This window comes from Manihot esculenta, chromosome 16 (assembly GCF_001659605.2).
Source record: "Manihot esculenta cultivar AM560-2 chromosome 16, M.esculenta_v8, whole genome shotgun sequence".
In the NCBI taxonomy this organism is placed as follows: Eukaryota; Viridiplantae; Streptophyta; class Magnoliopsida; order Malpighiales; family Euphorbiaceae; genus Manihot; species Manihot esculenta.
In genome coordinates, this window is record NC_035176.2 from 29,492,756 (window position 1) to 29,511,393 (window position 18,638).

At 35.3% G+C, this 18,638-nt stretch overlaps 2 protein-coding genes across 6 annotated transcripts in view; both read left to right on the forward strand.

The window, feature by feature from the left end:
- LOC110604138 (brefeldin A-inhibited guanine nucleotide-exchange protein 5) overlaps positions 1–11,440 on the forward strand; it is a 30,763-nt gene extending 19,323 nt beyond the window's left edge. For all 3 annotated transcript variants that reach the window (XM_021742250.2, XM_021742251.2, XM_021742252.2), the window contains 14 exons: positions 276–899; positions 1,096–1,513; positions 4,644–4,883; positions 4,995–5,118; positions 5,234–5,382; positions 5,721–6,077; positions 7,649–7,815; positions 7,905–8,167; positions 8,564–8,742; positions 9,250–9,369; positions 9,614–9,750; positions 9,882–10,215; positions 10,720–10,815; positions 10,990–11,440. In XM_021742250.2, coding sequence (XP_021597942.1) covers positions 276–899; positions 1,096–1,513; positions 4,644–4,883; positions 4,995–5,118; positions 5,234–5,382; positions 5,721–6,077; positions 7,649–7,815; positions 7,905–8,167; positions 8,564–8,742; positions 9,250–9,369; positions 9,614–9,750; positions 9,882–10,215; positions 10,720–10,815; positions 10,990–11,052 — 3,271 coding nt within the window. In that variant the 3' untranslated portion in view covers positions 11,053–11,440. The remainder of the gene's footprint in view (positions 1–275; positions 900–1,095; positions 1,514–4,643; positions 4,884–4,994; positions 5,119–5,233; positions 5,383–5,720; positions 6,078–7,648; positions 7,816–7,904; positions 8,168–8,563; positions 8,743–9,249; positions 9,370–9,613; positions 9,751–9,881; positions 10,216–10,719; positions 10,816–10,989) is intronic.
- Positions 11,441–12,937: 1,497 nt separating this feature from the next.
- Positions 12,938–18,588, forward strand: LOC110603668 (transcription initiation factor TFIID subunit 4b). Of its 3 annotated transcripts, none has more exons than XM_021741494.2 (14): positions 12,938–13,224; positions 13,310–13,409; positions 14,045–14,583; positions 14,683–14,778; positions 14,870–15,742; positions 16,181–16,305; positions 16,749–16,836; positions 16,954–17,089; positions 17,209–17,264; positions 17,353–17,409; positions 17,507–17,647; positions 17,807–17,872; positions 17,961–18,210; positions 18,313–18,588. In XM_021741494.2, the coding sequence occupies exons 1-14, from the start codon at positions 13,186–13,188 to the stop codon at positions 18,483–18,485; spliced, it is 2,739 nt and encodes a 912-aa protein (XP_021597186.1). In that variant the 5' UTR covers positions 12,938–13,185; the 3' UTR covers positions 18,486–18,588. The 3 variants fall into 3 exon arrangements, with proteins under 3 accessions (XP_021597186.1, XP_021597185.1, XP_043807790.1); XM_021741493.2 differs by having other exon boundaries at positions 12,939–13,224; positions 14,042–14,583; XM_043951855.1 differs by lacking the exon at positions 17,353–17,409 and having other exon boundaries at positions 12,939–13,224; positions 14,042–14,583.
- The last annotated feature ends 50 nt before the right edge of the window (positions 18,589–18,638 follow it).

Here is an 18,638-nt window from a genome sequence, read left to right on the forward strand (position 1 = left end):
CCTATTGCTGTTTTCCCCTGTTTTTTATGGATATTGTAGAGGAATGGACAATGCAGCCTGCACAAATACAGATTTTGAGATTTGTTTTATATACTTTGTGCTAATTGTGTTCTTATTGCTGTATTATTTTTATTTATTTGATAGATGTTTTGTTTTGTCATTATCCAGTTGATAAAGATTTGACTCTAGGTTTAGAACTGTGTAATCCATTCATCCGTGCTGCCCTTTCCTTTTGGTAGTTAGTGATTTATTCTTTTGTGTTTTGTCATTGGCAGATATTGTGCAGATAATCCTCGGCTTTTTAAAAATGCAGATACTGCATATGTTCTTGCATATGCTGTCATAATGTTGAATACTGATGCACATAATCCAATGGTGTGGCCTAAAATGGCCAAGTCGGATTTTATACGTATGAATGCCATGAGTGATGCTGAAGATTGTGCGCCAACAGATCTTCTGGAAGAGATCTATGACTCCATTGTTAAAGAAGAGATAAAAATGAAAGATGATGTGGCTGATATTGGGAAAAGCATGCAAAAGCCAGAGAGTGAGGAGAGAGGCCGCCTCGTCAATATTCTAAATCTGGCTCTCCCCAAAAGAAAGTCATCAACTGATGCTAAGTCTGAGAGTGAAGCTATAATTAAGCAAACACAGGCAATATTCCGGAAGCAAGGAGGAAGAAGAGGAATTTTTCACACCGTGCAACAGATTGAAATTGTAAGGCCTATGGTAGAAGCTGTAGGATGGCCACTACTTGCCACTTTCTCTGTGACCATGGAGGAAGGCGATAATAAGCCAACGGTTATTCTCTGCATGGAGGGATTTAAAGCTGGAATACACATTACTCATGTTCTAGGAATGGATACCATGCGTTATGCATTCTTAACATCTTTGGTCCGGTGAGGTCCTTTTTTGAGCATCACTTTATCTTTTCATTTCTTTCCCTTATCTTGCTTTCCTATGTTGTCTATGGTGCAATCACCATGATTCTGAACTTTACTTTTACTTTCACTTGGCAACTCATTGGGTAAGTATTTCCAGTCTAGACAAATGTTCTATTGACATGATAATTAAGCTTATGAATTTGTATGTCAGATTTACTTTCTTGCATGCCCCGAAGGAAATGCGCACTAAAAATATAGAAGCATTGCGGACTCTATTTTCACTATGTGATTCAGAAACTGATTCCCTTCAAGACACATGGAATGCAGTTTTGGAATGTGTTTCTCGGCTTGAATTCATTACTTCAACTCCTGCTATTGCTGCAACCATTATGCATGGATCAAATCAGATTTCCAGGGATGCCGTTCTTCAATCCCTAAGAGAGCTGGCTGGGAAACCTGCTGAACAAGTTTTTGTCAATAGTGTTAAATTGCCTAGTGATTCTGTTGTGGAATTCTTCACTGCTCTCTGTGGTGTGTCAGCTGAAGAATTAAAACAAACTCCCGCTCGAGTATTCAGTTTGCAGAAGCTTGTTGAGATCAGCTATTACAATATGGCTCGTATACGAATGGTATGTCCTTTGTTCAGTAAACAGTATATTCTAAGTATTGATGTTGATAAGTGGCTACGTCACCTGGAGTCATTTGCGTGATTATTTGATGCATTTGGTAATTGGCCTATGTATATTTTTAGCTGCTTTCAGGTCATTCTTTTCCATTTCATGTTATCCATATCCTACAGAATGGACAAAGTGAAGTCATAGGCAGATTGAAGATCTTTTTCTTCTTTAGATGGTTATTCCATCCTCTTCAGATACCTTTCAGGTTCAACCACTCCTAGAATGATTTGAGAACATCTTTTGCTAAAATAATTTCATCTCAAGTCTCAGAGACCATTTACTCCTGCCTATCTACTTATTTTAGTCATAGCTCCTACAGTTGCAGTAGCTGTGGGAATTTCTAATTATCCATTATGTGATAATTCTGATGTAGCAATGGGAATTTCTAATGTATGATAATTCTGATTTAGAGCCATTAGAACACTTAAAGATGGGAAAAAGAAATAAACTCATTTTATTTATTATCAATTGTGAGTCATGAATACCTAGATTAGATAGATATTTATAGTCTTATAAGTAGTCCTATTGTAGTAATAGAACTACAATTAGGAATCCTAAAATAAGAGACAGGGGAGGGCTGATTCATTTTTAACAGAAAATCTGAACATAACCGATTTAATTCAGCTTTTCAGTTTATCAGTTTGGTTTTGGTTATTATTTTCGAAAAATTTCTGTTTACCTATTATATGTGGTTAATTCAGCAAGAAAATCAAATTAACTGAACTGCTTAGTTGCAGAAACTTATGTACTAAACCAATTTAACTTGGAATACCATACCATCACAAACTAGGAAATTTTAAGCAATAGTATTCCTAAGCAATTAAAATATGATTTCCTGTTAAATTCGTTCTAATAGAATCCTAAACTTCCTAATTGTACTAAAAATGAAAGTTTAAATTAAAGATCTTAATTTTACAATGAAAAATTAAATCAAAATAGTTACTAAATTTAGTTTTCCTTGATTGCATTGTTTCCTTCTGTTTGAAGAAAACTAGACCACGAGTTTTATAGTTCTGAAGAATCAATAATTGAATATTGGAGGACAAGCAACTCTTATCGTCTTGATGGTAGCAATAAGAATGAAGTGATAAACTTGTCCTTCAACATCTCTGAGAATCTAAATATATAAAATCAACCACAACCACAGTCGAAAGGCTCTCCATATTATCAAGAGAATTAGCTAAAAACTTTTCAGTTTCTATTGTCTTCTCGTGGTATTTTTATGTTCTTAATTTCTTTCCCTAGGAATAGGATAGATTTCTCTATTTCCTCTAGCTTATCTTGTCTTTTTCTTTCTCTAGAATAAGTTCTTCAAAATGTTCCATCTCAATTTTATCATCATGGATTGCAAAGAGGCTATGTCTCAACCACCAAAATTTCTGATTCTTCAAATTTCATTTATTGCTCTTCGTTATGAAATGCCTGCCTTGTATCCTTTTGAGTTATAATTATATTTTCGATGACTCTTGATAGTGATTCCAACTTTGCTTCAATCTTATCCAGCCAAAGTTTCTTCAAGAGATTTCCCACCTTTTCTGGTTTTTGAATATTTGAGCTAGCATCACATTGTTTAAAAGTTATTTGTGGCTCAGTAAAAGAAGTTATCTGATCAAGCTCTCTCTTCCTCAAAATACGTTTAAGGGTTTGAAATTCATAAAATAAGTCTGGACAGTAAAATTCAGCACCACCATATTCGTTGCTCAGGTAATATCTCACTTAATGTAGCTTGTAAGAGTTGATTTTAGTTTATAATATTTGAATTTCAGTCCACATAAAATCTCATGAAGGACACAATTTGGAATTCTGGTTATGCCTCAAATAATATTTCTACCCAGAGCGGATGTCAAAATGGACTTAGCATGTACGGATTATGCCACAGATTGCTGATGTGATGTGGCAGGCAGCAGAACAAGAAGATAAGGTGCCAACAAGAGCAGAACAGTGGGTGTGGAGTTGGTGGCTGGGCAGACAGTTTGGATTTGGCCTGGCTTATGGGAGTGCTTGGAGAGTTGGGTGATCTGTCAACATTCAACAGGAATACATCGACTGGAGACCAGGAAAAGTTTAGTGGGGAAGTCTAATTACTAGCAGGTTTTAACTCCTGTTAATGTTTGAACCAACAGACATTGGGTTTTGTAGCGACTTCTGGTGGTTGGAGTCAAAACTAGAAGGTCCATCCAGTGATGCATACTTGATTGCTAGTGGTGCCGTGGTGGTGCAATGGTTTGATGATCAAACAGTGGCAGAATACGGATGACAGTATCAAGGACTCAACAATGGCAAAAGAATCGGTCAGAGAAAGAACAATAATACTAAAGACTTCCACGAAAGCTAAAGGAAACTCTTTTCTCTGACACCAAATTGATGTATAATCAATAGAGTAAGCAAAGAGGGAATTCTAAACAATACTTACTAGACCTAATACTACTAGGATTATGAATTCTAAAATAAGAAAATGCTAAGCTGATTCCAACTAGGGGAATTCTAAACAATATAATCTCAAATAATTAAAATTCAATTTCCTAAATAAATTTCATAAATAATAAAAGCCTAAACTTGTTAATTTTACTGAAACTAAAAATCTGAATTGAAGATCTTAATTTTATATGAAAAGTTAAATAAAAATTAACTCCTAAATCCTTCACTGCATCAAATTCCTATTTAATCTACTTACTGATTTAAACTCAAGAAGATAGGTCAGTATTTGCATATTAGTGATTGCAGTTAGCATTGTTTTGCAGTTGCACCATCTAAAATAGTACCTTGGTGCTCTTTTTCTTGTACTATCAATATCAGTTATCCTCACCTTACCTCTTCCACTGATGTCCATGAAACAGTAGTCTGCATGTTTCCATATACAATTTATTACTTGCTTGATTAATTTAGCTTGAATTGCTATATTCTGCAGCATTTATGTTTCTTTTTTTTTTTCTCAGAGGACTCTCAATTGTTGAACTATCTTTTTTTAAAAAATATTTTTATGCATATTATCAATTGCAATGCACAGTGATAAAGTCTACTGCATGCCTATGTGTTGCATTTTGACATTTTACAAAATAGGTTTTTGTTGATACATTTTCAGGTCTGGGCTAGAATATGGTCTGTCCTTGCAAATCATTTTATTTCTGCTGGGTGCCATCGCGAGGAGAAAATTGCAATGTATGCCATTGATTCCCTAAGGCAGCTTGGCATGAAGTATTTGGAGCGTGCTGAACTCACCAATTTCACCTTCCAGAATGACATTCTCAAACCATTTGTTGTTCTTATGCGGAACAGTCGAAGTGATTCGATAAGGAGACTAATTGTTGACTGTATTGTTCAAGTATGCATACTTAAGTTTTTTGGATTATGCTTTTTTCTTTATTTTGAAATAATAGTTAACTTTGAGGATTATTATAAATGAGCATAAAAAATTCTCTGGTGTATATTGCAGATAATCAAATCTAAAGTTGGAAGCATAAAGTCTGGATGGCATAGTGTTTTTATGATTTTCACAGCAGCTGCAGATGACGAATTGGAATCAATTGTGGAAAGTGCCTTCGAAAATGTGGAACAGGGTAGGACAGGAGGGAACTTTTGCCCCCTTCTTGTTGTTATTTCTTCCTTGCTTTGTTTCACTTTTCTTTCTTATTTGTTAGTTCTGGCGTATCTAATGCCATAAGAATTTTGCAGTTATCTTGGAACACTTTGATCAGGTTGTTGGAGATTGTTTTATGGACTGTGTCAACTGTCTTATAAGTTTTGCAAATAACAAAACTTCTCACCGAATAAGTTTGAAGGCTATTGCACTTCTCCGCATTTGTGAGGATCGTTTGGCAGAGGTTTGTGATTTAACTTGTCACCTTATTAAAATTAATTGATTTTTCTGTAGTTTCATAATTTGTCATGGTTTTAAACTTGTGTTATTTGTGATTAGGGCTTTTCCAGTGGATGTCTTTCCTTTTGCATCCCCCCTCCCCCCTTCTTTTTGCTTTACTGATTGGCCTGTATCCATTGGAGTAGCATTTCAACGGGATATTACACAAATTCTGCATGTAATTTTTGAAGTGCAGCACGATATTTTCTAATCAATGCAAACTATGTGCACTATCTTCTGCTAACTGGTGGTTTTGCCAACTAAACACTCTTTTCCAACTGTTTATAAATGTTTGTTATGCAGGGCCTTTTACCCGGTGGAACTCTGAAGCCCATGGAGGATAATGTTGATGCAAATTTTGATGTGACTGAGTACTATTGGTTCCCAATGCTAGCTGGTTTATCAGTTTTGACATCAGATGCAAGACCTGAGGTTAGAAGCTGTGCGCTGGAAGTTTTGTTTGATTTGCTGAATGAGAGAGGTAGCAAGTTCTCATCATCATTTTGGGAGAGAATTTTTCATCGTGTGTTGTTTCCCATTTTTGATCATGTAAGACATGCTGGAAAGGAAAGCCTAATCTCTTCTGATGATAAGTGGTTTCGAGAAACCAGTATTCATTCACTTCAATTGTTGTGCAACCTTTTTAACACATTCTACAAGGTATTAGTGGTCGTCTCCTTTTTCTTTTCTAAATATATTTTAAACTATCTGTTATAAGGAATTTGAACTGTTTCCGTGTGATAACTCCTGGTGGATCTTTAATTATGGTGTTATGGTCATAAGTTGTACATGCATGAGGAAAATCATAATATGCCAAATTAGAGAGACCCTAATTGCTTTTAAACCATGTTTTCATTTATTAATATTTTCACTCTTCAAATTGATATTATTGCATAAATCTGAATAAGTGGAACAAGGGTTGAGTCCATGGTTGGGCACTGCCTACATTATGAGACTTTGAGGACAAAGTTATAGTGACTAAGATGAATTTTGAAGAAAACCATTGTATGATTTGACAAGCTCATCAACATTTTGGTATCGGTTACCTTACCAGCAACTTCATTCAAACAAATGTCATATGTTTTAATTAGCACTGAAACTAATGCCAAAGGAATAAATTCTGCATGTGAGGCTACTAAAAAAATTGGTTTTGGGTTATCATGAGTGTTCTAACAACCAATTAAGTTGTAACCACTAAAATACTGAAACCTTCTTCCATTAATCTTGCAACTTAGGCAATTTTATGATTTAGCATTATTTGTAAAATTGATTGTACTTTTGCAGACCATTATACGCACAAACACATATAGAACAAATATTATTTAACATTTTTTTCCTTTACCCAAATAATCCATCTTTATTTTATTTTAATTTTTTTCCTTTTTCCCTCTACCTATGCTCCCTCTCTTTCCTCTCCCACTCTCCCTTCACTCTAGCTTCCTCTCTCACTTGTTATCCAGCACAAAAGCAGCCGAAATGTTGTTTCTTGTTATTGAGAACAATGTGAAGAATGTGTAGTGAGATTTCTTTGCAGAAGACCAAGTTCTCGTGCTTGTTAATTGTTTCATGTTGGATCAGAACAATGTTTCTGAGACCTGCACAAAAACTCTAGCATAATTGTCTGTTTCTACATACCATTGGTTCATATTAAATCTTAATGCACTGAGCTTTCACTTTCTGACCCAAACCATTGCCAGAACCATTTTCTTCAGAGTTAATTTTGATCAATTGTTATACTCTTGGTTTAACGCTATGCAAGATTTGCACCATGTTGGTGTTCAATAATTTTGCGACACAACCATTCCATGTCATAGGATCTATATTTTGTCAAAGTAATTTTAAATTTAATCTATAGGCTGCTGTATTCTTAGAACCTATTTTACCCCTTCAGTCGGGTCTTTGTGAGATCCATAATTGGATGAATGCTTTACTTAACACTAAAACATTCATTGTTCCAAATTGTGCACTTCTGCTGATATATTTGTACAAACTATAATGTTTGGAAACAAATGAGAATTAACAATTCATTAGACATCATGTACAATGATGGAATTAGGTGAGAATATTGAAAAGTAATGCTTATGTTTGAGACTTGGAGTACATGCGAGAGAATTGTACAGAAATGGCTATGCTGAGCATTTTGAGCAACTGTTATCTGAACAATGCAGAAAATATTATGCTTGTTATTTATTTTCTGTAAATTATCAATTTTCTTTCCTTCTCTTATGCAGGAGGTGTACTTCATGTTGCCTTCACTTCTGAGCTTGCTTCTGGACTGTGCAAAAAAGACAGATCAGACTGTCGTTTCAATATCTTTGGGTGCACTGGTACATCTGATTGAAGCTGGAGGTCACCAGTTTAGCGAGAGTGACTGGGACACTTTGTTGAAAAGCATAAGGTGCGTGTCTTATTATCTAGGTCTGTTGGCTGATGTGAGAGTCTTTTGTGATTATATTAATGACTAATCAGTTTTGGTTTGGCTGCTAGAGATGCTTCATACACAACACAACCGCTTGAGTTGCTTAATGCTTTGAGTTTGGAGAACCCAAAAAGCTCTTCAGTACTAGTTACAGATCCAGAGGTCATCGCTGATGATGTTGCAGATAGCCATCAGTTTGATATCAACGACAATGGAAAGTCATCTGTGCTGGCATCTCCAAGTAATGCTCATGTCGTTGGAGGGAATGCATTTGTCTTGCCAGATAACAGACAAGAAACGGGATTGCAAAGCAATTTGGATGGATCAGAAGGTTGGTCTATCAAATGTTTTAATGATATTTTACTCATTGTAATAAAAGAAATAAACAGCACTAGTCTGGCAAAAGAAGAAAGCAAGAAAGCATAAGTGGGAGAGCAAAAATAACAAGACCACAGCAATACTCAGGAGACCTGCTCCTGAGATTGGGTGAGCAGAAAATTCTGACTAGAGGGTCTATTCAGGAGATAAAAAAGCCTGAATGCATCAGCCAGCTGAATATTTAAGGAGAGATGACTTAGAACCTGCAAGTGTGCAAATTTTTTGCTACAGTACATATAACCAAAATAACAAACTCTTATCACTTTGTGCTTAGTAGCTACGTATTTTCCAATCTCTTTGTACTATACTCATCGGTAGCACTTAAAAGCCCATACGCTTGTTCTTGTAGGACTTCCCTCACCATCAGGAAGATTTCAGAAACCTGCTGAAGCTGCTGGATTTCAAAGGAGTCAAACCATAGGTCAAAAAATAATGGGAAATATGATGGACAATCTGTTCATGAGGAGCCTCACCTCCAAATCTAAAGCTCGTGCTTCAGATGCCTCAGCACCCTCATCTCCAATCAAGGTATTCAGCATTTCATTTCCCTTTGAAAAGTAAATATTAACATTTTAGAGGTGGCAATGGATTTAGATTTTCTACTAAGATCTGTTTGTATTTGTAAGTTTTGTACTTCAGATATAGTTGGTTGCTTTCATGTGTTCACACTTGATAACCTTGTATTGTATCAACATAAAGCTAGGGAGTTTACTGAAGAGAAAGTATGGAAAGGCGAGAGTATTCACTCATCTTAGGGAGGGTTAAAAAACTTGAATACATCATGTTTAAAGCTTTTTAATTTTTATGCACAATGTTTTTAGGTGTTTCAAATCATTGGTACTGTTTTTTTTCTTTTCATTTTATTTTGTTTATTCTCCATTGCTCTTTTGGATTTTTAAACTTTCCACTAGTAAAACTTGTGATGAGATGTAAAAGGAAAAAAAAAAAAAAAGCATCACTTCATTTTCTGATGTGTTTCAAATATTTACCTTTCCTCTGTTTCTCTGAATCTCTTTTCTTCATGGGATGCCTTAGGTTCCTGATGTTGTGGTGGAGCCTGATGTCAAAGATGAGGAAGAAAGTGCTTTGATGACAACTATTAGGGGCAAGTGCATCACTCAATTATTACTTCTTGGTGCTATTGATAGTATTCAGGTATGGATGCTGATATTGGTGTTTATAAAAACCACCAGTTTTTTTTAGATTTCCCTTGTCTGTTAGAAGAGGCAGTTATCCAAATCCAAATTACTTTCTTCTATGTAGTCTAGTTGGTTCCTGTGACATAAGTTGTAGCTGAGGGAGGGGAAGAGGAGGGAGGTTTCCTGATGCATCATTGAATCATGGAATTGTGAGGGAATATTTTTCCTTTCTAATTATAATTTCCTTCTAAAATTTGCAGAAGAAGTACTGGAGCAAGTTAAAAGCCCCACAAAAGATTGCTATAATGGAAGTTGTATTATCCATGTTAGAGTTTGCTGCTTCATATAATTCATATCCAAACCTCAGAATGCGCATGCACCACATTGCTGTTGATAGGTGAGGAACAAGTTATTGCCAATTTATTTTTCTCATCTCTTTTCCTAATAGGGTGTTTTTTTTTTCTTAATTATTGTTTGTTTAGTCTTTGATGGAAGAAAACATGTTGTAATTGGTTCATCTTTGGACAGGCTGCCTCTAAACCTTCTTCGTCAAGAATTAACAGGAACTAGCATATATCTGGATGTATTGCAAAAAACAACTTCAGATTCCCTTGCCAACGATGGGCAAATTCTGGAATCTAGTGTTTCTGAAAATGTTGATATTCCTGCGGCGCAAAATAATTTAAGTGTCACTGAAGATGCTACTGGGGATGAGAAACTTGAAGGAATAGCAGAAGCAAAATTAGTTTCTCTCTGTGAACAGGTGCTCAAGGAAGCATCTGATCTCCAATCCTCTGTGGGGGAGACTACTAACATGGATGTTCATCGAGTTCTTGAGTTACGGTCACCAATCATTGTCAAGGTATACAATGCTTCTCTTATCTGTTTATGTGTTTGGAGCTTTTGGCTTGTCATGATAATATAATAGTTTACAGCAGCTGACTGATTTCAGTACTTGTATGCAATTGCCTTAAAGAAATAATTCCTAAATGCTCCTTTTCCTATGGTATTTCTTCTCCTTATATTTGCAACTTTTCAAGATGATTTCAACTCTTAGGTGTAATATTATTTTGCATCAGTATCTTGTGGGTGAAATATGGTTTTCTGCTATTTTCTTTCGCTGCTATTTACCATATCCTCTGTAGTGAAGAAGGATCAAATGATGATCCTCTTGATCTTCACATTCCTGTAGCACCTCCTAGCATTTGATTTCACCTTTTCCCCCTATAAATTGGATTTTTGCACTCTCTCTCTATTTTGGCAAGAGAAGAAAGTGGGGTGTCATCGGAACAGATGAGATGTGTTCTTCTTACTAATTTAAGAACTGCAGTATTTATGCAATTTCTTTGTCATCTTGATCTTTCAGGTGCTTAAAGGCATGTGCTCTATGAACAACAAGATTTTCAGAAGACATTTAAGAGACTTCTATCCTTTGCTTACAAAACTCGTGTGCTGTGATCAGGTATCTTCAACTTCTAGAATTAATAGGCATGGTGGAAAAGAAAGTATTCACCATTTTCTCTTCTACCTAAATGAGAGTTAATTTCCTTGTATGATTTCCTGCATTGCCATCATCCATCATCTAGTAAATTGCCTCTGTTTACTGAAAACCTAATCCTTGCACTTCTTCATTTAGATGGAAATTCGTGGAGCACTAGGGGATCTTTTCACGGTGCAGTTAAAAGCTCTACTGCCATAGAAGTTTTTTTTCCATCTCACAGGCTTGTCTTCAGGAATGACTTTCAGCAAATCTGCACATTCCATTTCTGATTTTCTTTCGTTTCAGCTAATTTCTCTGTGCATTTCTGTGCTGACATTTCTTTTGCAGATTAAATACCTATTATGCCAATTGTTTGTATAAAAAAATCTAGAAAGAGGAAAAGGAGATATAGGAATTGTTCTTAATATCAATTTTGTCTGTGATATATGGAAATTAGTTCCAGGTTACTCTGAAGAAACGAGAAATGTTAGCATTGTCTATACCTATAATTTAAGTACACCACGTCCATCTCCATGGCCTTTGATGATCCGAACTGCAGCTTGTTTTTCAGTTGAATTCAATTTAGTTTTTCTTGTATTTTGATTCAGTTCGATCTTTATTATTTTTGAAATTTGGTTTTTCATTTATTTCTATTTAGTTTGAAATCATATCGACCGATTGCCTCCCTACACCAATGCGCATATATGTAGTCACACGTGCACATAGTGGAGTACAGACATTGTATGTGTTAAATATTCTATTGTGGACACATGTATAATATTCCATTTTCCATACAAGTATACCAACACAAGTGATAATTGTTTAGCTCTCGCAGGCGACTATTTAGCTTTTTTTTTTTCATTAAACCAATCTATCTAGTTAATTAAATATTTCCTAAACTTAACACATGATTCCTTTTAAATTATTTATTAATACGTGCGTTCTTGATGATTTAACTGAAACTAAATTTTATTTTTTAATTTTTTTAATTATTTAATTTATATTTAAAAATACTACCCTATATCTAATGTTATTGAATTACAAAAAATAACTACTTATATATATATATATATATATAGTTATAGTTTATATTTTATTGTTTTAAAAAATTTAAGCTGTATAAAAAAATTAATATATATTGTGACTAATATAATTAAATATTAAAAATAATATTTTCTCTATTTCATAATTTTTATAAATTTATTTTATTATTTTAAAATTATTATCTATTTTTTTATAATTTTATTTTATTTTTAAAAATTTTTCAAAATATAAGATATTTGGTGAAATTTAATATTTTTAAGATGAATATAATTAAAAAATTAATAAATAGGTTAAATTTAAAAAGTGTAAATAAATAAAATGAATAAAAATTATGGATAAACACATTTTAAATAAATTATGGATAAAATTTTGTTATATGACACCATTTAATAAGAAATTAATTAATCTTATATGTAAGTTACAATTTATTCAATGAATAATCCTCATAATATTATAATAATAGTACCTATTATTGGGTAAGTTACAATGTATGAATGTATTTGTTTCACATATCTACAATTTTGTATGGTAAATTTATATAATTTTGTTTTTATTTTTCTTATTCAATACATTATTAATATTTTTTTAAGGTAGCACTACTGCATGAAAATAGTACCTAAATATATATTATAAATCTTTGATATATAAGAGTATAATTCATGTTTGATATTTAAAATGATGACAACATTATGCAATTTAATAACAATCAAATTATCCTATATTTTTAATCAATCTTTATTATCCTATATTTTGTTGTTAAGTATTTTTCGTAATTATATCTACTAAAATTTTAGTTTCAATATTATTTACGTTTAACGATTAAAATATAATTATTAATTAAATAAATATAAAATATAATATAATATAATTTCATTTATTTTTATTTTTAAATTTATTATTCAATTTACATTAAATTAATATTTTATAATATAATTTTTATATTAATATTTTATTTAAAAATTATAGCTATTTATTAATAAAATAATATCACATGGATTATTTTAATATAAATTAAAACCATATAACCTAAAAGCAAAGCGAAGGTAAATAAAGGTAAGCCCTGTACAAGCCATTCTCTTGTTAAAGGTAAATAAAGCGAAGCGTGAATTCTCTAGTTTCTCACGGCCGGCCGGCACCGAGCGATCATAAATTCTTCTCAACTGCTGCAACCGAAAAGTAAAATTACAGCAAACGGACATTTCTCCTTTCATGAGCGTGCACTCTTCTGTCCTCTACCCGTGCGGCCAAGAGTGAGCTTTTGAGTGAGTGAGGCAGTCTCAGCCTCTCTGCCGCGGCCGGCGCCTCTTCATGGACCCTTCAATAATGAAGCTCCTCGAAGAAGACGAGGTCTCTTTACTGAATTTTCTGTCTCTAACTATCCTCTGTATTCAGATTTTGGAAAAATGGTTCATTCTTTAATTTTCGTTTACAGGACGAAACTATGCATTCCGGTGCTGACGTCGAGGCGTTTCAGGCTGCACTGAATCGAGATATTGGAGGCGATGCGTCCACTCCTCAGCCGTCTGACTCCTGTAGGTTTTCGATTTTGACTGAAACCTATTTCTCTTGAATCGCCTTGTTTCATAAAAAAAATGTCATTTAGGGTTTTGCACTTTTGCTGTTATTGCTTTTGTGTTTGGGAGTTTGGAGCAAATTGTACGGAATTTCATTGGCAATTGAATTTAAGGGGATGGAGCAGCCTGTGGAAGAGATAATGAAGTGTTATTATGGCATAGTGTTCGTGTTGTCATTAGCTTCTTTGTTTGCAATCACTATTTCAAGGTGCTGGTGGTTGGTTTGAATTTCAGGCATTAGATACATTATATTTTCCACTTCAGATTTTTGTTTTATTTGAATCTAGCTGTAACTTAAAGAGTTGTAATTTGGAAACTATGCAAGTTTATTTTGCTGAATTTCAAAGTCTTTATTTTCTGATTATATTGTCAAGTGTTTTTGCCCCCTTGTATCATGCCCAATAACAAGCACACAAACTTTGTAACAAGATAAAAGTAACATCTTGGAATGGGGGAGAAATATTTAGTCAAAGATATGATCTCTAACATTTCCTGCTGAATGTGCATGTGCTTCTCTTATGTTCATTCCCTTTGCTCTCTATACTTGAAACTTTATGGTTATTTGTGACATGTGCAACTCAAAATTACAGCAGTTTTTTCCCATGAAATCAATCAAACTCCCAATCAATCATTTTCAAATTGGCAAACTACCACACAAGGTGAAAATGCCAGTGGTGCAAGCCAGCAACAACAGGAGAAAGATCAGCACTCATCTTTAATGGGACCAAAGCATCTTAGTTCTGCTGCTGAAAATCAGCAAGTACATAATGATGTCATGCAGGAATCCAGTCAGCTCCTATTACATCAGAAACGACCCCAAGATGATGTTCAAAAAGCGCAGGCAGAACAAGTTCCCCTTCCAAATCCTCGAACACCCGGGATGCAGATTTCTGAAAGAAATCCTATGCCACTTTCTGAACGTGATAAAATACAAAATCCAGACACTGAATCTCAATACTTGAAAGTTAACATGGTTAATCAGCAGAATCAACAGGCCATGGGCATGGAGCAACCTGGTAATGCCAAGAATCAAGGCAAGCAGATACCTTTTGTGTTATTGTTGCCTGCCTTAAAGCCCCATCTTGACAAAGACAGAGAGATGCAACTTCAGACTCTGTTTAATAAACTGAGGGTGGGTCTCTGACATGAATTTCCATATTCTAATGTCTTTCATGCTTTGGATTGGGTGCCCTATATCTTATCCTGATTCTTCTACTGCTGTTGCTGTTAGAAAAATGAAATTGCGAAAGAACAATTTGTCAGGCTTATGAGAAATATTGTAGGGGACCAGGTGCTAAGGTTGGCAGTAGCAAAATTACAGTCACAGGTAAAATTATGGGATGAGACTGGTATATTATGTGATCTTAAGAATTTTTTGTTGATGCCAAGCTGAAAAGGAGCTTGTCCTGTGCTTGCAGCCAGGTTCCAACCAATCCCACTTACAATCTCAAGCTTTTGCACGCCAACACAATGTGAGAACATCTGTTGGTTCTACTGCCTCTTCAGCAGGCACAGTGCAAGCTGATCCTAGCTTCTTATCTGCAGAAAATAATAATCAGAAATCTCGCGAGGTGGAACATCAGCCAGATTCTCATGGAATACAAGCAAGTCAAATGCCTTCCTCCAGTGCTATAGTCAATCAAGATAGGGAGAGGTCTTCAATTTCTGTGCCGGGACATAGCAAGCAGGAGCAACATATGCGTTTTCAACAGACTGCCTTTCCAGTGTATGGAAGTAATAGTGCTACTTATCAGCCATATGCTGGAACAAACGCCAACACTTCAGGGTCATCCATGAAGCCGCAACCTCATGATTTACAAATGAGGCAAATTTCACATCAATCTGTGGGTGCAACTCAAATGGGAGGTTCAACCCAGGCAATAAACATGTTGAGTGTTCCAAAATTTGAGAGGCAAAATCCTGTTGCTGATCCCAACAGATTGCAGAGTGGTCCTATTTCCCCGTATACAAACAAATCACTATTGCAACAAAGTTCAGTTCCGTGGAAAGCACCAATGACTAAAGGGCAAAGTTCTGGCCCTTCATCAACAAATTATGTAAAACAAGAACCATTTGAACAGGCTATTGAGCAGCAGCAGAAATCTCAGTTGTCTAACTCTCAGGGTTTGCCTGTCACACCTGCTGAACAGGGGAAGTCAGTGCCAGGAAATTTGAAGGATGAGTCTTTAGAAAAGCAGTCTTCAAAAGTTGGTTGCTCTGCACCTATTGGTATGGCGCCCTCAAATTCAGTTCCTCCTTCCATTTCAACTCAACTGGACCCAAATGTTCAGGTAGCTCATATTTATAATGAATCTACTACTGCATTTAGTTCTTTAGGGAGGCAGTTTCTTTGCTTTCTTACTGTTGTAAATTAAACCATGGAACTTTTATCTGATTAGATGACTAAGCATATTTGTAAGAATAGGACCATTTGTGTTTTGCATGAAGTTGATGAAGAGGCTAAGTATGTGGGTTTTATCGCACATAGAGTTGATAGGGATGTGTTTAAATAGGGATTATTTTATAAAGTATTTCTGTGGCCATCCAAGTCCATTATTGTGTTAATATTTATTTAGAATGCAATTCATTGTTGAGAATGTGACAAGAGGGAAGAGTAGGGGGAGAATCTATGTTTTCATATGCAAATTCTTTTTCTGTACTTCTAGCATGCTACGTTCTGTAAGTTACCTGTTAATGACAGGCATCCTTTTTGTTTCTGTATTTATCAGGTAGGCTCTAGGATCCCATCTGTAGCTGCTTCTGCTGGAATTCCTGCAAGAACACCTCCAAAGAAACCTTTGATTGGCCAAAAAAAACCACTTGAAGCACTTGGTTCTTCTTCACCTATGTCAAGGTGAAATAGCTTCTTTTAACAGTCCTATGTATTGGGATCTGGAATCTCTGGGCATTGTGTTGTCTGGTAGCAAACAACCGGAAAGAAAGAAAGGGAGAGTAAAATCACTAGAGACACCAGGAAGGAGCAGAAATAAGATGAGAGAGAGAGAACTTTTAGGAATCAATAATATTCTGTATTCATTTATAGAATCTCCGGAACAGCTATTGTCATGCTTTTATAGTTTTAGGAAATGGATTAAAAAACAACTGCAACAAAAAAACCAACACTGCTCCTAACTAATCAGCTTTATCAACAAATATAACTTGATGTGTGTTTATTACCCGTCAGTTTAGCATCCAGCTAGTCTTTAAATATTGTTTTACATGGCCATTTGATTTTCTTTGATATTGATGAGTTATTTTATTAAATGAATCATCTTACAAGTTGCAACATAACTGCAGTAAGAAGCAAAAAGTGTCTGGGGCCTTTTCAGATCAAAGCATTGAACAACTCAATGATGTCACTGCTGTCAGTGGAGTTAATCTAAGGGTATGTTGTGTTTCTCATCAAGTTTGTTCATGTAGAAGTGCGCACTGATAAGTATTATACACTGACTCTTTATCTGCCCAACCTTCTGAGTTCTGAAATTTTGCTTGTTCAAAATAGGAAGAGGAAGAGCAGCTATTCTCTGGGTCCAAGGAGGAAAGTCGAGTTTCAGAAGCATCTCGGAGAGTTGTACAAGAAGAAGAAGAAAGGTTGATTCTGCAGAAAATTCCACTGCAGAAAAAATTGGCAGAGATCAGTTAATATTCTGTCCATTCATTGTTCTCATCTCAGTTCAGACCTATTTTATGCACTTTCTGCTTTATGAAATGAGCAAATATGAATAACATGGCTTAAAATATCGGGTTTGTGTTCTAGTGGCTAAGTGTGGTTTGAAGAATATCAACAATGATGTGGAGCGATGCTTATCTTTGGTGAGATGCTAACTCCTTAGTTTTTGTTATGTGATAAGTGTAAAGTATGAGATTTTTAGTTATAAAACTGGATATTCTGAATATTTAGTGTGTGGAGGAAAGAATGTGTGGACTAATAAGTAACCTGATCCGGCTGTCCAAGCAGGTCAGTTTTTATTTTCTTATTGCATTTGAATTTATCTTGCTAGTGCTAGCATGTTATCTTTCCTCATACTTTACCTAATGTTAATCCATCTTTACAGCGGGTGGATGCTGAGAAGCCTAGACACTGGACCGTAATCACCTCAGATGTTCGACAGCAAATCATGGCGATGAACCAGAAAGCTAAGGAAGAATGGGAGAAAAAGCAGGCTGAAGCAGAAAAGCTTCAAAAAGTTAATGAAGTGGGTACTTTATATAAACTATGAAATGTTAAAACTTTCAGTCAAGTTTGCAGGAAGGAAGAAAATCACACAAGTAGAGATGAATAATCTGTATATTATGTGCATACCTTTAAGGATGCGTTCCTTAAGTTTCTATGTGCTTGATATCTGCAAATGCAGCCTGAGGGGGACGATGGAGTTGAAGGTGATAAGGAGAAAGACGAAGGTCGTATGAAATCAATGAAGGTATAAACCAGCCTTTAACTGACTGCTACAAGTTCTCCTTTTAGCCAAATAAGGGGAATTCTTGTCAAGTACCTCTATTACTGTGTAGGCAAACAAAGAGGAAGATGACAAAATGAGGACAACGGCTGCAAATGTTGCTGCTCGAGCTGCTGTTGGTGGGGACGACATGCTGTCGAAATGGCAACTCATGGCTGAGCAAGCACGCCAGAAACGTGAAGGTGGGACAGAGGCAACATCCGGTTCCCAACTATCTAAAGATGTTAGCCGCAAGTCAACCTCTGGAAGAAATATGAAGGATAATCAAGAACCAGAAAAAAGGAGCCCTGCATCTGCATCAAGTAAGCGTGAGAACTGAGAACCAGTGGAGCATATGCAAACCAAGCTACATCATTTCGATTTGCTTTGTTTTTCACCTTACTTTTTTTTCCCCATTTCATCAGGAGCTGTTAGGAAAATTGGAAGGCACCAAGCAAGTGCGCCGCAAATAAGGGTTGCCCGCACTATTACTCTTAAGGATGTAATTGCGGCGCTGGAAAGAGAACCCCAGATGTCCAAGTCTACTCTGATTTATCGATTGTATGAGAGAATCCGGTCTGATGCCTCAACTGAATGATACAAGATTGAACCTCAAAATAGAGTTCCGTTTTTCATTTTTATTTCTAATACAGTATCTTGAGTGATAATATTATATCCTAGTCAGAATTTTGTTGTCCTAAGATATATTGTGATATCGTTGCTTCTTGTAGAAGATGATTCGACTGGTGTC